The sequence below is a fragment of the Mirounga leonina genome, unplaced genomic scaffold (genome assembly GCF_011800145.1).
Source record: "Mirounga leonina isolate KUSES-001 unplaced genomic scaffold, KU_Mleo_1.0 Mir_107562, whole genome shotgun sequence".
In the NCBI taxonomy this organism is placed as follows: domain Eukaryota; kingdom Metazoa; phylum Chordata; class Mammalia; order Carnivora; family Phocidae; genus Mirounga; species Mirounga leonina.
Genome location: NW_023270234.1, coordinates 2,553 through 20,699, shown reverse-complemented (window position 1 = coordinate 20,699; position 18,147 = coordinate 2,553). Strand labels below are relative to the sequence as shown.

The window sequence follows — 18,147 nt, the reverse complement described above, 5'->3', positions numbered from 1 at the left end:
AGATTTGGAGAAGGGAGAATAAAAGTCAGGAATCTACATATAGCAAAATACCCAAGTGATTCTTTCACACTCTCAAGTTTGAGGACCACCACTCGAGACCGTCCTATATACGATCCATTCTACAACCACTACTGAATTTACACTTGAAAAAAAATACCCCTTTAATTATGTCAATTCTAAGAGCCTAGAAATCCCTGGTACGTCCAACTTATTTCAGATGGATATTCAAAGCTCCCAAAATGTGGCCTCACCTCATCCATCCAACCTGCTCTCCAATTTGAAAATGTCTTGGGTTCTTCCATGAAATTTTCCTAGGCAAGTATTCAAATGATCATTCATTCAACAAATATTGTTGGACTAGCCACTGTCATCATGGATCCTCCTCTGACCCTCCCCCCCTCATGTGCTCTCTCTCATTCTCTCTCTCTCAAATAAATAAATAAATTCTTTTTTTTTTTTTTTAAGATTTTTATCCATTTATTTGACAGAGAGAGACAATGAGAGAGGAAACACAAGCAGGGGGAGTGGGACAGGGAGAAGCAGGCCCCCCGCGGAGCAGGGAGCCCGATGCGGGGCTCGATCCCAAGACCCTGGGACCACGGCCTGAGCTGAAGGCAGACGCCCAACGACTGAGCCACCCAGGCGCCCCAATAAATAAAATCTTTAAAAAAAAACCCAAACCAGGTTTTGGCGTCTTCTTCCCTCAGGCCGGTCTAGTAGACCACAACTACACAGGCCCAGCCGGGACCCTGCGGAGCTTGACCACCCAGAACTGGGCGACCACGCCTACCCCCTGCGCCTGCGGACAGGCCAGCTCCGAAAAGCGCCCAGAGGACCTGCAGGCCCCGCCCCATGGGGCGGGGCCTAGAGGCTCATCGCGCCTGCGCCGAGGCCCGAGGGCGTGCTGCGCGTTACTTTTGAAACGAGTGGCGGGGAACTGCTGTGGGCGTCTCTGCTGTCGCTCTCTGCCGGGGGAAGCGCACTCCTTCGTCTGTAGGACTGGCCATGGCGCTGCAGCTCTCCCGGGAGCAAGGCATCACCCTGCGCGGGAGCGCCGAAATCGTGGCCGAGTTCTTCTGTAAGTCGTCCTCGCGCAGGCCGGAGGGCGGGGTGAACTGAGGCCAGGCCGCCCGGTAGGCCCGTGGCTCAGCCGCGGAGGCGGGGGAAGCGGGAGGGGGTGGAGGGGAGGCCGCGAGGCCGCGAGGCCGCGAATTAAGCTCTCTCTGCCCCAGCCTCCTGCCCGGCGGGAGAATCTAGGAAGAAGCGGATGCAGACGCCGCCTCCGGGCTCCTTGCTAATGGTGGAGCTTGAGGCCTAGGTGCTGCTGAGGCCTGCGGCGCGATGTAGCCCCTCCACCTGCAGCGTTGCTTTCAACTACAGAGCCAGGCACTTTCCGCCCGCCCCCAGCCTCCGCGACTTCAGACGGAGTAGGACCGGGGTGGGGGCCCCTCTTTGATTCTGGTATTGGCGGTGATGGACTAGATTTAGGAAACGCCATTCCGGACCAGGACAGTTGTGCCTTCTGATAGAATCTGGCAGGACTTGTGAGGAGAAAAGGAGGAAAAAGAGGGAAAGGTTTGCTGAGAGCATTGCAGAGAACAGTTAATCAGTTGCTAACTGAGATGCAAAAGCCTATTTTGACACCCTCTAACCACATAATCTGAATTGGGACTTGGATTACAGTGAGTTGTAGTACTACTTTGACAGTAGATTAATGCAGTTTGGCGTTTTTCTCTTTTTTTGCCACAGAAATGCAGGTATCGTGTTCTCTCTTAATTAGAAGCAAGGTTTTAAGAATGTTTAATGCCACTTTTTACCTACTCTGCTTTCAGCAAAACACCCACAAACATGTTAAGGCATTTATGGTTTTATACCATTAATGAAACGTAGCCACATCTAAATATGTTTTATTTTCCAGAGTTACAAAGTGATAATGACTTTTCTTTAACATTCCTTTTGTTTCCAGCATTTGGCATCAACAGCATTTTATATCAGCGCGGCATATATCCATCTGAAACCTTTACTAGAGTGCAGAAATATGGACTTACCTTGCTTGTAACAACTAATCCTGAGCTCATAAAATACCTAAATAATGTGGTGGAACAGCTGAAAGGTATTTAATTGTTGCAAACCATTTTGAGTTTTGCAGGCCTTGTAGAACCCATATTTTCTGGCATCTTGGTGGTCATTTTTCAGCTCTGTACAAAAAGGTATAAAACACTACAACCTCAAATATAGTGATTCTTAATTGGAAGGAAGCAAATAATATATAAATTGAAAGAAAGTCCACCCTTCCCATACTGCAGTTTGAGTGGGTTGAATATTTTGATATTAGGAATCTGATATGGCTTCACAAAACTGTCTCCATCAACTTCCTTAGAAATGATTTTTGCAGTTCATGTAGCCAGATGGAACAATTTGGAATTTTCTGTCCTTATGATGGTGTTCACTATTGGAGAAAAATCCACTGTATATTTTTAACATATATTTTCTGTAACTGCCTAGAGTTTAAAGCCATCATTACTTAAAGGAAAATAAAATTGGATCCAACCTGGAAACTAAACTTAAAGAAAAGAACTACTAAGTAATAGAGCACCCAGTAGAGTTTTATTTTTTATATATTTCCATTTGTCTTTTTTAAAATCCTGCCTATAATCAGTAAGCCTTTTCTATCTGAATACTCACTGTTTTTTTTTAGCTCAAGAAATTACTGTATTGAATCAATACTTGTTCTCCATCTATTCCTTTTTCCCCTCATTTTTTTCTCTACTTAGGATTGTCACTTCTAATTTTTCTGTTGTAGGATGTTTCTCCCTAGCTCCCCATTTGATCTTCCAAAACTAGTTCCAAAAAACACTAGTCATCTTTTTTTCTTAATTCATGAGTCATATATATTTCTTTGTATCAAGTAGCTTTATTTTTAAAATTAGATTTTTTTTTTTTTTTTTTTTTATCTTCAGGGCTAAAAAGTAAGATTATTAGTAAGCAACTAATAATCTATGTCATCTTAATTTGATGGAGAAGCAAGCCCCACCTAAGCTACTGGTTTTTGGGTTGTCTCCTTTAAGACTACACTGAGGATATTTCTTCACCTCGGATGTATGCAGACCTTCCTATTTAATTTCTCCCTTTTATTTTAGTTAAAATGGAGGAATTGCTCTTCTTAGAGGCAAATTGTTCAATCTGAATCCCCATTCCTCTAGCCTTAAGGATTTTATCCTAGTTCTTCTCTGGTATTTTTGATTTCTTTGTTTTGATCTCTCTTCAGTTTTAAAAGAAAAAAAATTTCCACCCACCCCAAATCCTTAAGTTACTACCCAATTTCTTCCTTTTCAGAGCTAAATTGAGAAAAAGTTGATATATGTCAAGAAAAAGTTGATACATACAACAGCCCGTGTCTAGCAAGTGGCTATTTTTATACTGCCTGCAAACTAAGAATGTTTTCAGATTTTTTTTTAAAGATTTTATTTATTTGAGAGAGAGAATGAGATAGAGCATGAGAGGGGGGAGGGTCAGAGGGAGAAGCAGACTCCCTGCTGAGCAGGGAGCCCGATGCGGGACTCGATCCCGGGACTCCAAGATCATGACCAGAGCCAAAGGCAGTCGCTTAACCAACTGAGCCACCCAGGCGCCCTGTTTTCAGATTTTTAAAGGGCTGTTTTTTAAAGACTGTGCAACAGAGACCTAGGTGGCCCACAAACCCTAAATATTACAAAATTGTTTTGTCTCTTAAAAAAAGAAAAAAAAACTACAGATTCCTGAGTATACTATCCCAATTTCCAAGATTAATTCAGGGCTTGTCCTGAGGCCCTCTTCTCACTATAATCTCTCTAGGATGATCTCTGACATGTACATAGCTTCACTAACAACCTTGGTGTAGTTGACTCACAAATGTACATCCAACCCAATTCTCCTAATTGTGCTCATATATTTCGTGGCTCCGTTGATATCTTCATCTGGCTATCCCAGTGATACCTGAAAACTAAACTTAAGGCGCTCCTGGCTGGCTCAGTCAATGGAGCATGCAACTCTTGATCTCGAGATATTAAGTTCCAGCCTCATGTTGGGTGTGGAGATTACTTAAAAATAAAATCTTAAAACTTAAGCATCATCTCCCATTTGCATTCTTTTTCTCAGTGAATGGATCAGCCATCCAACTAGTGATATAAACTAGGAAGTTGGGAGCTATCTCAGTCTTTCTTCTTGCTTACTCATAAGTAGTCAATAAATCCTAACAGTTTGAACCATGAAATCTCTTGAATCTATCTACTGATCCATCTCTACCAGCTTATCCTTCTCTAAGCCTTCATTACCTCTTGCTTGAATTGCTAATTAATTGGTGTCTCTAGATCCCCTCTTTACCTCTACTCTACTTTCCACATCACAGCCAGAAGGATAGTTCTGAAATACAAATTTAATTACATCATACCATACTTCAAATACAGTAATGACTTCCCTGGTTCTTGAAGTGTAACTTCTTTAATTTGGCCCATATGGCCTTGCATGGTCTGACCCCTGTGTATCGTACACAAACTGACCTTGTTCATTCTCCCCTTTCTTTACTGCAGTTGTATTACCCTTCTTTCAATCCTCTGGTCAGATGCTCTTCCCTTTTCAATATTTAAGACCTGTACCCTTTTCTGTATCATTTTGCATATTTAATGATAATTTATTTGTAGAACTGAAGTCAAGTGAGAACTCCCTGAGTGAGTCCAGTTTTCCTCTATTATGCTCTCATTGCGTCACATACTGCACCTTCATAGCGTTTATCACAATTATAATCTTATATTTATCGGTGCAGTGATTAGATTAATGGCCATCTCCTGCATCTTACTTGGATTAGGGTGTACTTCCTGTTTTCTACTCTGTCTTCAGCACTCAGTACTATATCTGGTACAAATACTGAGAATTTGAAAACAGGAGCTAGGTTATTGTGGGGCAGGTTTTCTGTACAGGTTGGCAGAGTTCCGAAATACTAGCGGTAGGAATTTGCTGAGGATAGAAAGTGAGACCTGGGAAGAGAGTTGTTTTGTAATGCAGTGAAACAAAAAAGATCCCTTGTTATGTATTGCAGATTGGTTATACAAGTGTTCAGTTCAGAAACTGGTGGTTGTCATCTCAAATATTGAAAGTGGTGAGGTCCTTGAAAGGTGGCAATTTGATATTGAGTGTGACAAGACTGCCAAAGATGACAGGTAAGTATGAAGTAAATTGCTTCCATTTTTACAGATCTTTTTCCAAAACTGTTTTCTTTTACTAGATGAGTTCTACTTATATTGAACTAGTTTCATATAAGGTAGTTTGTTTCTAAGTATGTTAGATGTGATCTTTAATCTCCTGTGGAGAAGGATTGGGCTCACAAATTGTGCTCACGAAAGAATTTTGCCTATCACGGACTTTTAACATAATTGCGCTTAGTCTAAATCCATAAATTTCAAACTTTAGTGTTTATGATGCTGTATGTAAAGCTACCATGGTGTCCGTCCTAGGTGGGCCATTTCATGAATTGTAGAAAGGTACTTTTAACCATGAAGTATTATCCTAGACTTTCTCCCAGCTTACTGTGCAGCTCTACTGTATTTCATTTAATGCTACAAACTTCTTAGACACTGCCTTTTTTTTTTTTTTTTAGGATTTTATTTATTTATTTAATAGAGCATGCGAGAGAGGGAACATAAACGGGGAGTGGGAGAGGGAGAAGCAGGCTTCCCGCCAAGCAGGGAGCCCGATGTGGGGCTCAATCCCAGGACCCGGGAATCATGACCTGAGCCAAAGGCAGTTGCTTAACTAACTGAGCCACCCAGGCGCCCCTCCTTAGACACTTACTAAACTGAAGTTTTTAGATTATCTGGATGGGAGATGCCCATCATTATATGCTAATTTCTAGCATTGTCCTAGGCATGCTTACCTGTAAACTCTGAACTATCTCTCATAATGAAATGATGGAGTTTGCTCCTGAAGCCTTTGGTCTGTTTTAGAAAATGTTTAATTATTAACGCCATACACGATTAACATCTTATTTGAGGCAATAGGAAATTAGACATTTAGGCATTACTAAAAATGCCAAAATGATTATACCGATTCAATATTTTAGATACTGCTTATTATCTTTATTTTAAGACATGCTGAAGCTTTCCTGACTTGAAGTACTTGGCAGGTTTTCTAGTCATCTGTTATTTAATGACCTGATACTAAGAACAACCCTAAAAAATGATTGGAAGGATAAATGAAATAATAGAGATACATATTGTGCCTACTAAGTTTCTTAAGGACGTATATTTATTTTCATTGAAAAAAAACTCCTTTTGAATGCATTACTTATTTGATTTTGGAAGCATTTAATCAGATAAATAATCTTACCTGTGTTTCAAATAACTTGTTAAAACTTAAAATGAATTAATTGGTTTCTTTGATAGTGCACCCAGAGAAAAGTCTCAGAAAGCTATCCAAGATGAAATCCGTTCGGTGATCAGACAGATCACAGCTACGGTGACATTTCTGCCACTATTGGAAGTTTCTTGTAAGTATTATACAACTTCACACTGGCTTAAATTTGTTGTGGAAAAGACTAAGCTACTACTTTGAGAATTAACGCGCTCATTAAGTTTTTTCTTAATTATAAATGTCATGTTATATGAATGAGAAAACTGTGATAAAGCTAAAGTAATGCTATTTGCATTTTATTTACAAGTGCTGAAAAGGAAAGGAATGAAAGTATTCTACAGTACTCACTCTTGAATATTTTGATGTAATTTCTTTCATTTTTATTTTCTACACATTTCTATGTATATAATTAAGATTTATAGCTATAATTGTGTCTTTGTTTTCTTAGTTACTCCTTCATTCATCAGATATATCCTAAATACCTACTACATGCCAGATGCTGTTCTGGGCACTGGGATACAGCTGTCACAGAACCAAGGTGTTATCTTTTCTATGGCTTAGATTCATGCTGTCTCATGATTAATTTTATACTTTCTGCAAATATTTTTAGTGGTTTTCTCTTTAAAAAAAAAAAACTTGAGTTTTTCATAAAGTAAAAGGAGTGCAGTATTTTCTGTACTAAAATTTCCATTGAGGAAAAGCAATTAGTTAATATAATTGATTAGAGATCAAGGTAAACTAGCTTTTCTGACACTATAGATGGTTCAAATGTGAAAGACACAGGAAGGGTGGTTGTACTTTAGAAAAAAATAATTGTACTTTAATGATCTTATCCCCAATTTAGGTTCATTTGATCTACTGATATATACAGACAAAGATTTGGTTGTACCTGAAAAATGGGAAGAGTCGGGACCACAGTTTATTACCAATTCTGAGGAAGTCCGTCTTCGTTCATTTACTACTACAATCCACAAAGTAAATAGCATGGTGGCCTACAAAATTCCTGTCAATGACTGAGGATAAGACAAGGACAGCGATGTACTTGTAACTCTCAGATGTGGTTTTCCTGAAACCAAGTCAACTATAGTTGATACATTTTGTTTCACTGGTTAATTTTTAGATGGGGAAAACTTAACATTATACTTCTATTGAACTGTGCATAATTGTTACATTTTTTGGTACCTGTATGACTTTATACAGGGTTGGTATAAATTATTGCACATTGTTCAGAAGGGAACTAGCAGATCACATCAGCATTGTTAATGTCAATTCCTTTAAAGGTGGTAACTGTAGATGGAAAATTTTTGCCATAAAGCTAAATGCCTTCTTAAACCTTTTGGTCAAGTACCTTGATTCGGAATATAGGCAGGGAGATATTTAAATATAAAATACAGCAAAAGAAGTCCGAATATTCAGAGTCTTTGTTTAGATCCTGAAATTATCTAATGATAATCTGTAAGTAATGAAATGCTGCTCCTGTTAGGTCCTTTTGCCATTTATTTTATTCGTATATTTTCCGTATTAAAAGCATTTCCAATTATTTGATTTTAATTTATATAACTTGAACTTACAAAGCTATGTATATTGCCACTGTTTAAATTCCTGTGATACAGAACACTTAAAATTTTTTTTTGTTTTATAAAATCAAGCTTTAAATGATGTAATAAAGTTAAGTATGTATATTTTAATTTGTCTTAACATATTTTTATATTGGTGTGGTATTAACACAGTTAAATAGTAGGATGGATTCAGTATAGCAAATAATATCTTGTACCTACCAGGGCCTAAGAATACAAACTTGAATCATTCTGGAGGTGCTTTCAATTTAATGGACAAGCTTTGATTATACCCCTTTAATCTTATAACTGTGGACTTAAAATAAGCATCATTCTTTGTATAAAATAATACATGTCATTTGGAATTAATTCATTTTAGCATATGTTGGGCTGTAGAACTTTTCTGTACTCCTAGCCTTATTGCTAGCCTAGTCTTCCTTATTTTGCCAAGGTCAGTTGAAGGCAGACTTCTAAAAAGTCTCTTCTAATCTCTGTTCTAAATCTTATCTCATTTTGTAATAATTAAGTGCTTAGTATCACACTGTTCTAAGCTCTTTATATGTATTAATTCGTTAATCTTCACTATAAAGTAAAAACACATAGCCTGTATCCATTCCTTCAAAAATTACAAAGTGAACACCTGTTAACGTGCCAAGTATTGGGATGAATGAAACAGGGTCCTGGCCTTTCTGAAGTTTGAGATATGAAGGAGAGGAAAATACATGGCAAGCTTCCAAGAAGTAACTACACAGATTTATCACATATGTATTTGTCTTTGTTATTTCACCTGAATGATCTGTTTGATCCTGTTGCCTGCTTGTTAAGAATAAAGGGCAATTCTTCACTACAAGACAAGTGTAGGTCCCCGTATTTGATGATGGGTATAGTGAATGCTTCTGCGAAAGCCCATTCCCTTGAGAGTTGAAGCTATCTAATTTTAGAGGTCCACCCACAACTCTTGCCTGAATAAGAAAAGTAGTTATGCAGAAATGGAAATGATTTTGAATTAGGTATGGTCAAGAGTCTGGTTTTCCAACATGAGATATAGTACAAAGTGGTCACTAGTAAGATTAAAACATTTGCATTCTTGGCTGTACATAACCTTCATAACATGACACATTAGGTTGAGAAAGAAAGCAGAAATGGAAGTTCAGTAGAAATATGGAGAGAGTTGAAAATTCTGGAACTACTTTTGGGACAAAAGTTTGAAATTCTTTTCAGAAAGCAGTAACTGCTTTAGGAAACACAATGCCTCTGCTAAATGGCCGGAAATAATGTGGTTCTTCCCCCACAAAAGCTCACTGGTAGCAACTTTCTTAATATATCATTGATAATACTTAAATTTCTGTCATTTGTGTTTTTATTTACCAAATTAAATGACCCTAATATTATCACTTTTAATTTGTGATTTCTAACATTGCTAATTTCCCCCCCTTATAGATTATGTATCATTTAAGAAATACAAATACAAAGCTATGAGCTTTGTTGGTAAAGCTCAATTGGAAAAGCTTTGGCCTATGGCTCCAACTAAACTTGTCCTGCCTTCTTTCCTATACCTTGAAGCTCACCTTAGGAGGGAGATATTTAAACCAACAGGTTCAAGAATTGTGAATGACCGATGAGTACTGGGTGTTACGTGTAAGTGATGAATCACTAAATTCTCCTGAAACTAATATTACAGCATATGTTAATTAAGTAGAATTTAAATAAAGATTTGGAAGGAAAAAAAAAAAACAAAACAAAACGTGCGTGACTTCCATACCATGTTAAACAGAGAAGCCAAGATTCCAAGAGAGTCTGATAGGCCTCTGATAGGCCTGGCCTGGACTCTGACTCGGTTTTGCTTACCGTAGGTACAGGAATGAAAACAACATGTTCCGATTGGGCCTGTCGAGGTCTGAAACAGAGCCCCAGATGGGACTGAACCACACCCGGTCTTCAGGACTCTTCTCCCAGTGTCATCAATTGGACAGAGAAGTCAAGCCTTGATGGGAATTTTACACAGAGGTATAACGATCTCATGTTTTAGTTGGCTTTTGCTTCATAGCAAACAACCATAGAATAACCGTAAGCATTTTTTTTCCCTGTAAGTCTGTGGATTATCTGGGGTGCTTGTTTTATTCTCATGCAAATCTGCAGGTCACATGTTTCATTCTACCATTGAAGGGGCAATAGCTAGCCAGGACTTTTAAAGCTTAGTTTCCAAACTTTGACACTGACATTTTTGCCCACATTCCACTGATTTTGGCCAAGTCTTGTGGCTGAGCCAAACTTCAGTGGGGCAGGGAAGTATACTCCTCCCATGGAGTTGGGGAAAGGGGTATGTGAAAATGTGATGAAAGTGATAATATTATTATTAGACAGGAAAGATCAGAATAGCTATAATGCCGCATTGTAACTCATTTTCCACCAGATGTCACTAATGCTGCAATATTCAAATTAAGGTGAACTTTTGACTTTAAAGGCTGTAATATTCAGCTTTTCTTATTGGAAATCAACAGTGGGATTTCTGGCTACAAAAATATAGACATCCAAGGAAGGAAATACAGCATCTGTAATTGGCTAAGCACTTCACATGAATTATTTAATTTAATTCTCATGCTTTAGTGCACAAGTAGAATTGCGGAATCAGCGGGCATGCAAACTGCACTACATTTTTTAGAGTTTAGATGGTCTCTTCTGTCCATGACCAAGGAAGCTCATCTGGCTCCTCAGCAAGCACATCAAAAGGAGTGTTTCTTCACCCGTTTCCTAATGGCTCTTACCTTTGACATCCTCTTAGCAATTGAGTGTCCAGAGCAAACTGGTTTTCATTTACTCCGCTTTACAAAACTCTACGTTTCTTTGGGTGCATTTGTATTTACACTTTCCTCAGATGACTTCCTGTAACTTATCCATATTGTGCAAAGAATAAATCAAGTGTGCATTTGTGAGCAGTTGTGAAACACTTTACCCACTAGTGAAAAGAATTGTTCGTTAAGTAACCTCAGTTACTCTTTAGGGAATTAATTTTTGGCTAAAGTTGTAAATAATAATTTCTTATTCTTTTTTTAATTAAATATGTGAAATTAGATTTTAAGTTATTTTGTTCAGTGTAACCGTGATAAAAATTTGTGTTGGAATAACTATGGAATAGAAATGCTGCTAAATTCCAAATTTTATGAGCTACATTTTCTAAGAACAGATCTTTAAAGATCTTTCCATTCATCACGAACATGGCTTTGAAAGCCAGCAGTATTAACATGCTTATTAAAAAAAATCTAGTTGGGAAAGCTACTTAAGCTTCATTAGAGTGGACAATGCTGTTCCAATCTGGCAAAAACACTGTAGCCTTAGCAACAAAACTATTAGAAAAGGCCTAGAGAGAAAAATGTCAAGAGTTGACCCTCTGATTACACAAGTCAGTTTATGTTACCATTTCACCTATTTTTGTGCTCTTACCATTTGATCTATTTTTATACTAGAGAAACATAATTTCATTTATTTGTATAAAGTCCATTGTCATCTGCGTTTATCTGCACCATTTTGTTAGGTAAGCTTGTTTGCACAAAGGTACACATCCTATCAAAATCTTTATTGTTTTGGCATTTTATCTGTGCTGAAAAAGGCCTCTGAATATAAGCACGACCGCTCAGGCTCCACTTCCATGCAGGGGAAAGATGTCAAACCTCTTTAAAAGCTATCTAGATATGGACATGCCCAGTGGATACCTAGACATGGATGTGAATTTCTTTCTGAATGGCAGTCTCACTGACTCACACTCATTTCCTTTAATCCTCACAACAACCCTAGGAGGGTTATTGTTGCCATTTTACACACGTAAAGCCTGAGATTCAGGGAGCCTAGGTAATTTGCCCAACTTCAAACATCCAGAATCTGTCCCCAGGCCCGACCCCAAGGCCAATATTCTTTCTAGTATATCTCATTGCTTCTCAGAGACTAGGGAACAAAGGAGGGTGCCCCTGCTCCAGTGTGCACAGACTCAGCCAAAAAGACTAGACTGCTACATGACTCTAACCCCAAGTTGGGGAAGGAGAACTCAACAGTATTTGAGTATCAAGTTTCATTAATTTTTTAAAAAACACTTTTTCATAACAAGCGATCATTAAATGTTTATATACACACAGTATTTTGCTGTACGATGGCTGCATGCATCTTCTTCCATCAACATTTTCTTCTCTCATTCTTTCACTTGTTTTTGTAACTACATGCTGTGTTGGAATTTGAACGAGTGAGAAAGAGGAGACAGAAGGCGATTGAGATGTATGTTATCATCCAAATCATGGGGTTCCCTAGCAAAGCTGGGTAGAGTGAGGCTTAGATCTCAAGCAGAAACAGGGTTTGCTACTACACCTCCAGAAATGAGCCGGGAATGGCCAGGCAACTGCAGGCATCCTCGCGCAAGCCCACTCCAACGTGGGAGCAAGAAGCCCTGCGTCCTGAACGCCAAGGGCACAATAAGAAAGCACTTGACTCGAACTCCTATAAGTCTTAGAAAGGTCTTTTCTCTGTTGCTTGGGATGGTGTGAGAGAGAAAGTGGAGAGAGGGGCCCCAAATCTCTGCCCAACACCACCTTCTGTCATCAGGATTGGAGTGGAGACCCGGAGAGTGGAGTAGCATGCATCCCTCTCGTTGAATATTTGCCAGCTTTTTAAGCTTTTTAGTGTATTACACTGTGCGTTCCACAGGCGTCCTGTGAGTTGCTTTAGGTAGCATGCTCACGGGCATTTTTTTTTTAATTTTAGTAGCTATGTATTTTAATCTGTATTCAGAAAAACGTATAACATGTTCTAACACATTACCATGAGCGAAGATTCTACAGTCCACTCTGAATATTTAAAGAAAAGCCGATCAGTATTTTGTATGGATGATGCAAATGTAGACAAGGGAAGAAGGCCGCGCACTCATGATGGAAGGCTGCGAAGCAGTGTCGTAGCCCATTGTGCTCCAGCCTCCGAAGGGAGCCAGGGCAGCAGTCCCCTTAGCGGAGCCGCGCCTGCTCCCGCTACTGCTGCGCTCACACACGCCTGAACTCGCCTCCTCCCCACAGAGTCCTTCTGGAACTGCTGAAGGGCATCTTGCTTTCTGCCCACAAAAGACTCCGGCCCCATGAGTCCGGTAGAACGCCATGCAGCACCCTAGGCTGAAAGTTAACTCGCCGTTCCATTTCGTATCACTAATTACGTCCAGTCATGTTGTCCAAAGGGGCTCACCAGACTTTGATGAAATGAGCACAGAGACTGTATCCACATGAAAATGTCCCAAATTTGAACACTAGGACACTCTTTGTTTATGACTCCACTTCCCCCCAAACTAAATCCCCTCACAAAAGCCCATAGAAATTAAAGTCCAAGTGCCTTCATTCTCAATCGTATACAGTTGGCTCAGTGTCAGCCAGAGGCTTTTACGCAGAGCCTGGGTTCCGGTAGCTGTAGCGGTGTCCTGGGATTTCACAGGAATGGGCGTAGCTTCTTCAGCCTCTTCAAAGTTGGTTCGAACCTCGAATTAGTTCTAGTCTCCAAGGGGTCAGCAGTCACCAAAGAAACTGCATCTCCCCTATAGAAGTTGTCACAAACAGGGGCGCCTGGGTGGCTCAGTTGGTTAAGCGACTGCCTTCGGCTCAGGTCATGATCCTGGAGTCCCGGGATCGAGTCCCGCATTGGGCTCCCTGCTCGGCAGGGAGTCTGCTTCTCCCTCTGACGCTCCCCCCCTCTCATGTTCTCTCTCTCTTTCATTCTCTCTCTCAAATAAATATATAAAATCTTTAAAAAAAAAAAAAAAGTTGTCACAAACAAAACTGTGGTCCCCCAATTAAGTGAATAGGTAATGGCGTGGCAGGTAACTTAGTGCTCCCTCTATTGGAGACAGCGAGGACCTGGGAACTGTTGGGTTTCAGTCCCACGGCAAGCCAGCCAGAGGCACCCGCCTTGAGTCCACAGCCTGTGAGTCCGTATTCACTGAGCACACAGCGCCCAGCAACCGTTGTGCTTCCACAACGGTTTATGTTTAATATGTGTGTGTATTTCTTTGTGTTTGTTGTTGTTACTGTTTTGTTTTGGTGACTCGTGTGTAGTTATCTCCCATATATATTGCCTACTTTCAGGGAGTGACCTTTTCTTTTTTTTTTTTTTTTTTCTTTCTATTAACATATAACGTATTATTTGTTTCAGGGGTATAGGTCTGTGATTCATCAGTCTTCCACAATTCACAGCGCTCACCATAGCACATACCCGCCCCAATGTCTATCACCCAGCCACGTCATCCCTCCCACCCCCCACCACTCCAGCAACCCTCAGTTTATTTCCTGAGATTGAGAGTCTCTTATGGTTTGTCTCCCTCTGGTTTCATCTTGTTTCATTTTTCTCTCCCTTCCCCTATGATCCTCTGCCTTGTTTCTCAAATTTGGAGAGTGACCCTGAGACATTATTGCCTTCTTCGAAAATTTAGATATTCTGGTTTCATTTCCTTGTGTCTCGTGTCCCATGCTTTTGGCACTTTGGTGCAAGATTGTGGTCTAGAGAAAACGTCTACTCCCAAATTCCTCCGAGTGTGTTCTCTCCAGAACAGTGGAGTGAAACACATTCTCCTCTGTCAGTGCATGAGGAATGGGGTAATGAACGTCACCCTGCTCCCTTAGCACTATGTTTAACTTACTAATATGCCACGTCTTACTTGTTCTGATAGTAGTAATTGTCATCACTCTTCCATAGACTTTTCATTCCTACCTAGGCAGGCTGAGTTGGACCTGGCTAGGAAGTAGTTGACCAGAACCAAGATTCTAAGAAAATAAAATACCACGGTCACAGTAAGAGCCAATGAGTCAGGATTACTCTTTGTCAAGAAGGAACAGAAGGATACCAAAGTTTAGCAAGACTTTAAGAAGATTCTAGATATCACAGATGAAAGTAGTCAAAAGTTAGTATTCCAAAGAGTGGCGCCATTTGAAAAGACAGAACACAAGCACAAACAAATAAAAAAGATTCCAAGACACTCAAATTAAGGGCAGAAATTTTTCTTTTCTCTCTTACTCCTTCCTGTCTCAGTAGGATCTGACCACTGGTGTAAGGAAAGAGACTGCAGCTGGGAAGGAAATGATGCCAAGAGCTGCAGCTGCAAAGAGGGTTTTTTTTTTTTTTTTAACTTTTATAGTGTAAAATTAATACATACACACATTTTAAAAAACAAGCAGTACAGAGTGGTACCAAATGAAAAGTAAATTCCCTGCCTGAACCTGTTCCCCAACTCCTCATTTCCAGCTCCCTATTTTTAAATATTTTCTGTTCTGCTGGTGGTTATCACAATACCTCTGAAACCTATGTTAATACTTTCATTTCTTGTTTTATGAACTTGAAATAGCATCTATTGAAAGATGAGAAACTTATTTCTTTTATCCATCTGCTTCTACATTTTCCAGTTACATTGTTTTGGTTTTTCTGGTTATTACCATTTTAAAGAGTATGCTTACGTCTGTATTTTGTTACATCAATTTTAGACAGTGTATCTTGATTTTTTGCTATATAAATAAATAGGTGAAAAAGATCTGTGACATTATCTCTTCCACGTCTCTGCTGCCTTAATATTCAGACTTCCATTTTTTTTATATTATCAATGTTAGTATTAGTCAGATTCTTTTACAGTTGTTGTCTTCCAAGTTTTGTTTATACGTTGATTCTACAAATTAAAATAGCATTTCCATTATTCCAATGATTAAATTACTCCTTACCGAAGGACCAAATAGCTCTACTTACTGAGAAAGAAAGGGTAATCTTATGTCATTAAAACTGAAAGATGAATGTTCCAAGTGTCAAAGTCAAGTGGGATTCCTTAAACTCAATCTTCAAGACTTTCTAGTACATTTAATTTGGTCGATGATATCTTTAATTTCCAAAAAATCTGTTTCTTTGTTCTTATTTTATAGCCACCCATTCTTTGGCTTCTTGACTCTGAAGATGTTAGTTGGTTTTGTTTTCTTAATCAGTTTTTTTTTTTTTTTTTCCCTGTTCTCTTACTTGTTTTCTTTAGGATTCGACTGTTACAATATCTGTTCCACTTGGACCTTCTCATTTTTGTTTTTCACTTACTCTAAATTTTCTGGGTTTTTTCCCCCCATATATGTGAGTGATGAAAAAGGTTGACCAGTATTGATAGCGTGATTTGCCACTGCGGTATTAGACCTCTTTCTTGAATGAAAAGATGGATGGCAGGTTCTGTGTACATATAAGCTAGTAGTACTGTTTTAGGGTACATTTAGATATTTTGTTCACCATGTATTTTTTGCAAATTGACTTTTTAAAATACTATATTAAAATTAAAATATCATATCTTATTTACTTAGTTTTTTGGTGCACCTCAAATTTTGTGTGCCTGGTTTCACTCACTGTAGTATCTATTTGGGCCAAGGGCCTGAAAGGTTAAATGTAATTTCCAGGTATGGTCAGTAGAGGGCAGCGAAGGGTAGTGGAGTGAGCACTCGCAGCCAAGGCCTGGGCATCCCTTTTTTCCCTCTATAGAGATAAAAATCCATCAGTGGTAGTAGAAAGTCCAGAGTGCCAGAATCAGGAGAGAAATTACTCATAGGGATACTGATCCAGAATGGGGATCAGCTGAGGAGGCACAATTCACAGCCTGGTATCTATCTTAGCGATGTGAACCACTAGACATCAGGAGGGGAATCATTCGACTTTCCCAGTCCTGACTCCTCCTACTCCCTGCCTGTCTAAAACCTCAGATCTGGCTCCGTAAAATAACAGGAGTCTCCTGTCCATCTTGGGAGCTGATGCAAACTTCCTGACTGAGAGTTAGGACATGGTACCAGCAGTGGCTAAGTGTTCCTCAACCAGCCATTTCAGGGAGGAGAGACTGAGTGGGATAGGGGCACCATAGGCAAACACTGACAGCTGATGAAAACACTCACATATGTGTCAGTTAAATAATTTGGGAGCCAACCTAAATGGGATGTGGCTTAAAATATATTTTCTTTCCTCCTCCAGAAGGAAAACATTGTTTAGGTGAGGAAAAACTATATGACTTTGAAATTAGACAAACTTGACTCTGCAGATTATTTGGTATGTGGTTCTCAGTTACTTCACTTTATTGAGCTTCAGTTTCTCCATCTATAAAATGGAAATAATGATTCTTACCTCACAAATCTGCTGCAAGCAAATGAGATGATGTCCATAAACTGCCTGGCAAAGAACTTGGCAATTTGTAGTTACTCAATTGGCATTACTACCTGTTCTCTCTCCCTGTCTTTATTCATGGGGGGAATACCCATTATATTGTTGCTATTTTTGAATAAAAAGTCTCATTGTCTCCTGTAAGCATAACTAAATTATTTGAAGGATTAATCTGTTAGGTACCATACTAACATTTCTGCAGTATGATCTCATTTAATTCTCACAACAACCCTATGAAGCAGATGCTTTTATCATCATTTTGATTTTGCAGATAAGGACATTGAGGCTTTAGAAGTATAACTGGTTTACCCAGTGTCACGTAGGTAGTAAATCATAAGGAAGGATTAAAACTAGGTAATTGGATTCCAGAGCTCATGCTCTCGACACTACATAATGTTTTCCAATATACACATTTAATCAAAGATTTACAATTGTAAGGGAATAAATCAGAGAAGAAATTAAAAAATACATGGAGACAAATGAAAATGAAAACACCATGGTCTAAAAACTTTAGAATCCAGCAAAAGCTGTTCTATGAGGGAAGTTTATAGCAATCAAGGCCTACCTCAAGAAGCAAGAAAAATATTGAAGAAACAACCTAAACTTACACCTACAGAAGCTAGAAAAAGAACAAACAAAACCCAAAACCTAAAGAAGGAAGAAAATAATAAAGATTAGAGCAGAAATAAATGAAATAGAAACTAAAAAAAACCCAGTAGAGCAGATCAATGAAACCAGGAGCTGGTTCTTTGAAAAGATCAACCAAATTGATAAACTTTTAGCCACACTCATAAAGGAGAGAGAGAGAGAGAGGACTCAAATAAACAAAATCAGAAGGGAAAGAGGAGAAAGGACAACCAACACCACAGAAATATGAAGGATTATAAGAATATTATGAAAAATTGTATGCAAACAAATTGAACAACCTAGAAGAAATGATAAATCCCTAGAAACATATAACCTCCCAAAACTGAATCAGGAAGAAATAGAAAACTTGAACAGACTGATTACCAGGAATGAAATTGAATCA

General features: G+C 39.0%; 1 protein-coding gene across 7 annotated transcripts; it reads left to right on the top strand.

Moving 5' to 3' along the window:
• The first annotated feature begins 707 nt into the window (after positions 1-707).
• LOC118019231 (mitotic spindle assembly checkpoint protein MAD2A) lies at positions 708-17,048 on the top strand. 7 transcript variants are annotated; one of them, XR_004681633.1, is made up of 7 exons: positions 708-1,078; positions 1,967-2,113; positions 5,075-5,195; positions 6,417-6,520; positions 6,833-6,922; positions 7,229-9,947; positions 14,988-17,048. XR_004681633.1 is itself a non-coding variant. In XM_035018194.1 (6 exons), the coding sequence occupies exons 1-6, from the start codon at positions 1,006-1,008 to the stop codon at positions 9,862-9,864; spliced, it is 606 nt and encodes a 201-aa protein (XP_034874085.1). In that variant the 5' UTR covers positions 708-1,005; the 3' UTR covers positions 9,865-10,876. The 7 variants fall into 7 exon arrangements, 5 of the variants coding, with proteins under 5 accessions (XP_034874085.1, XP_034874061.1, XP_034874095.1 ...); XR_004681628.1 differs by having other exon boundaries at positions 14,985-17,048; XM_035018194.1 differs by lacking the exon at positions 14,988-17,048 and having other exon boundaries at positions 9,794-10,876.
• The last annotated feature ends 1,099 nt before the right edge of the window (positions 17,049-18,147 follow it).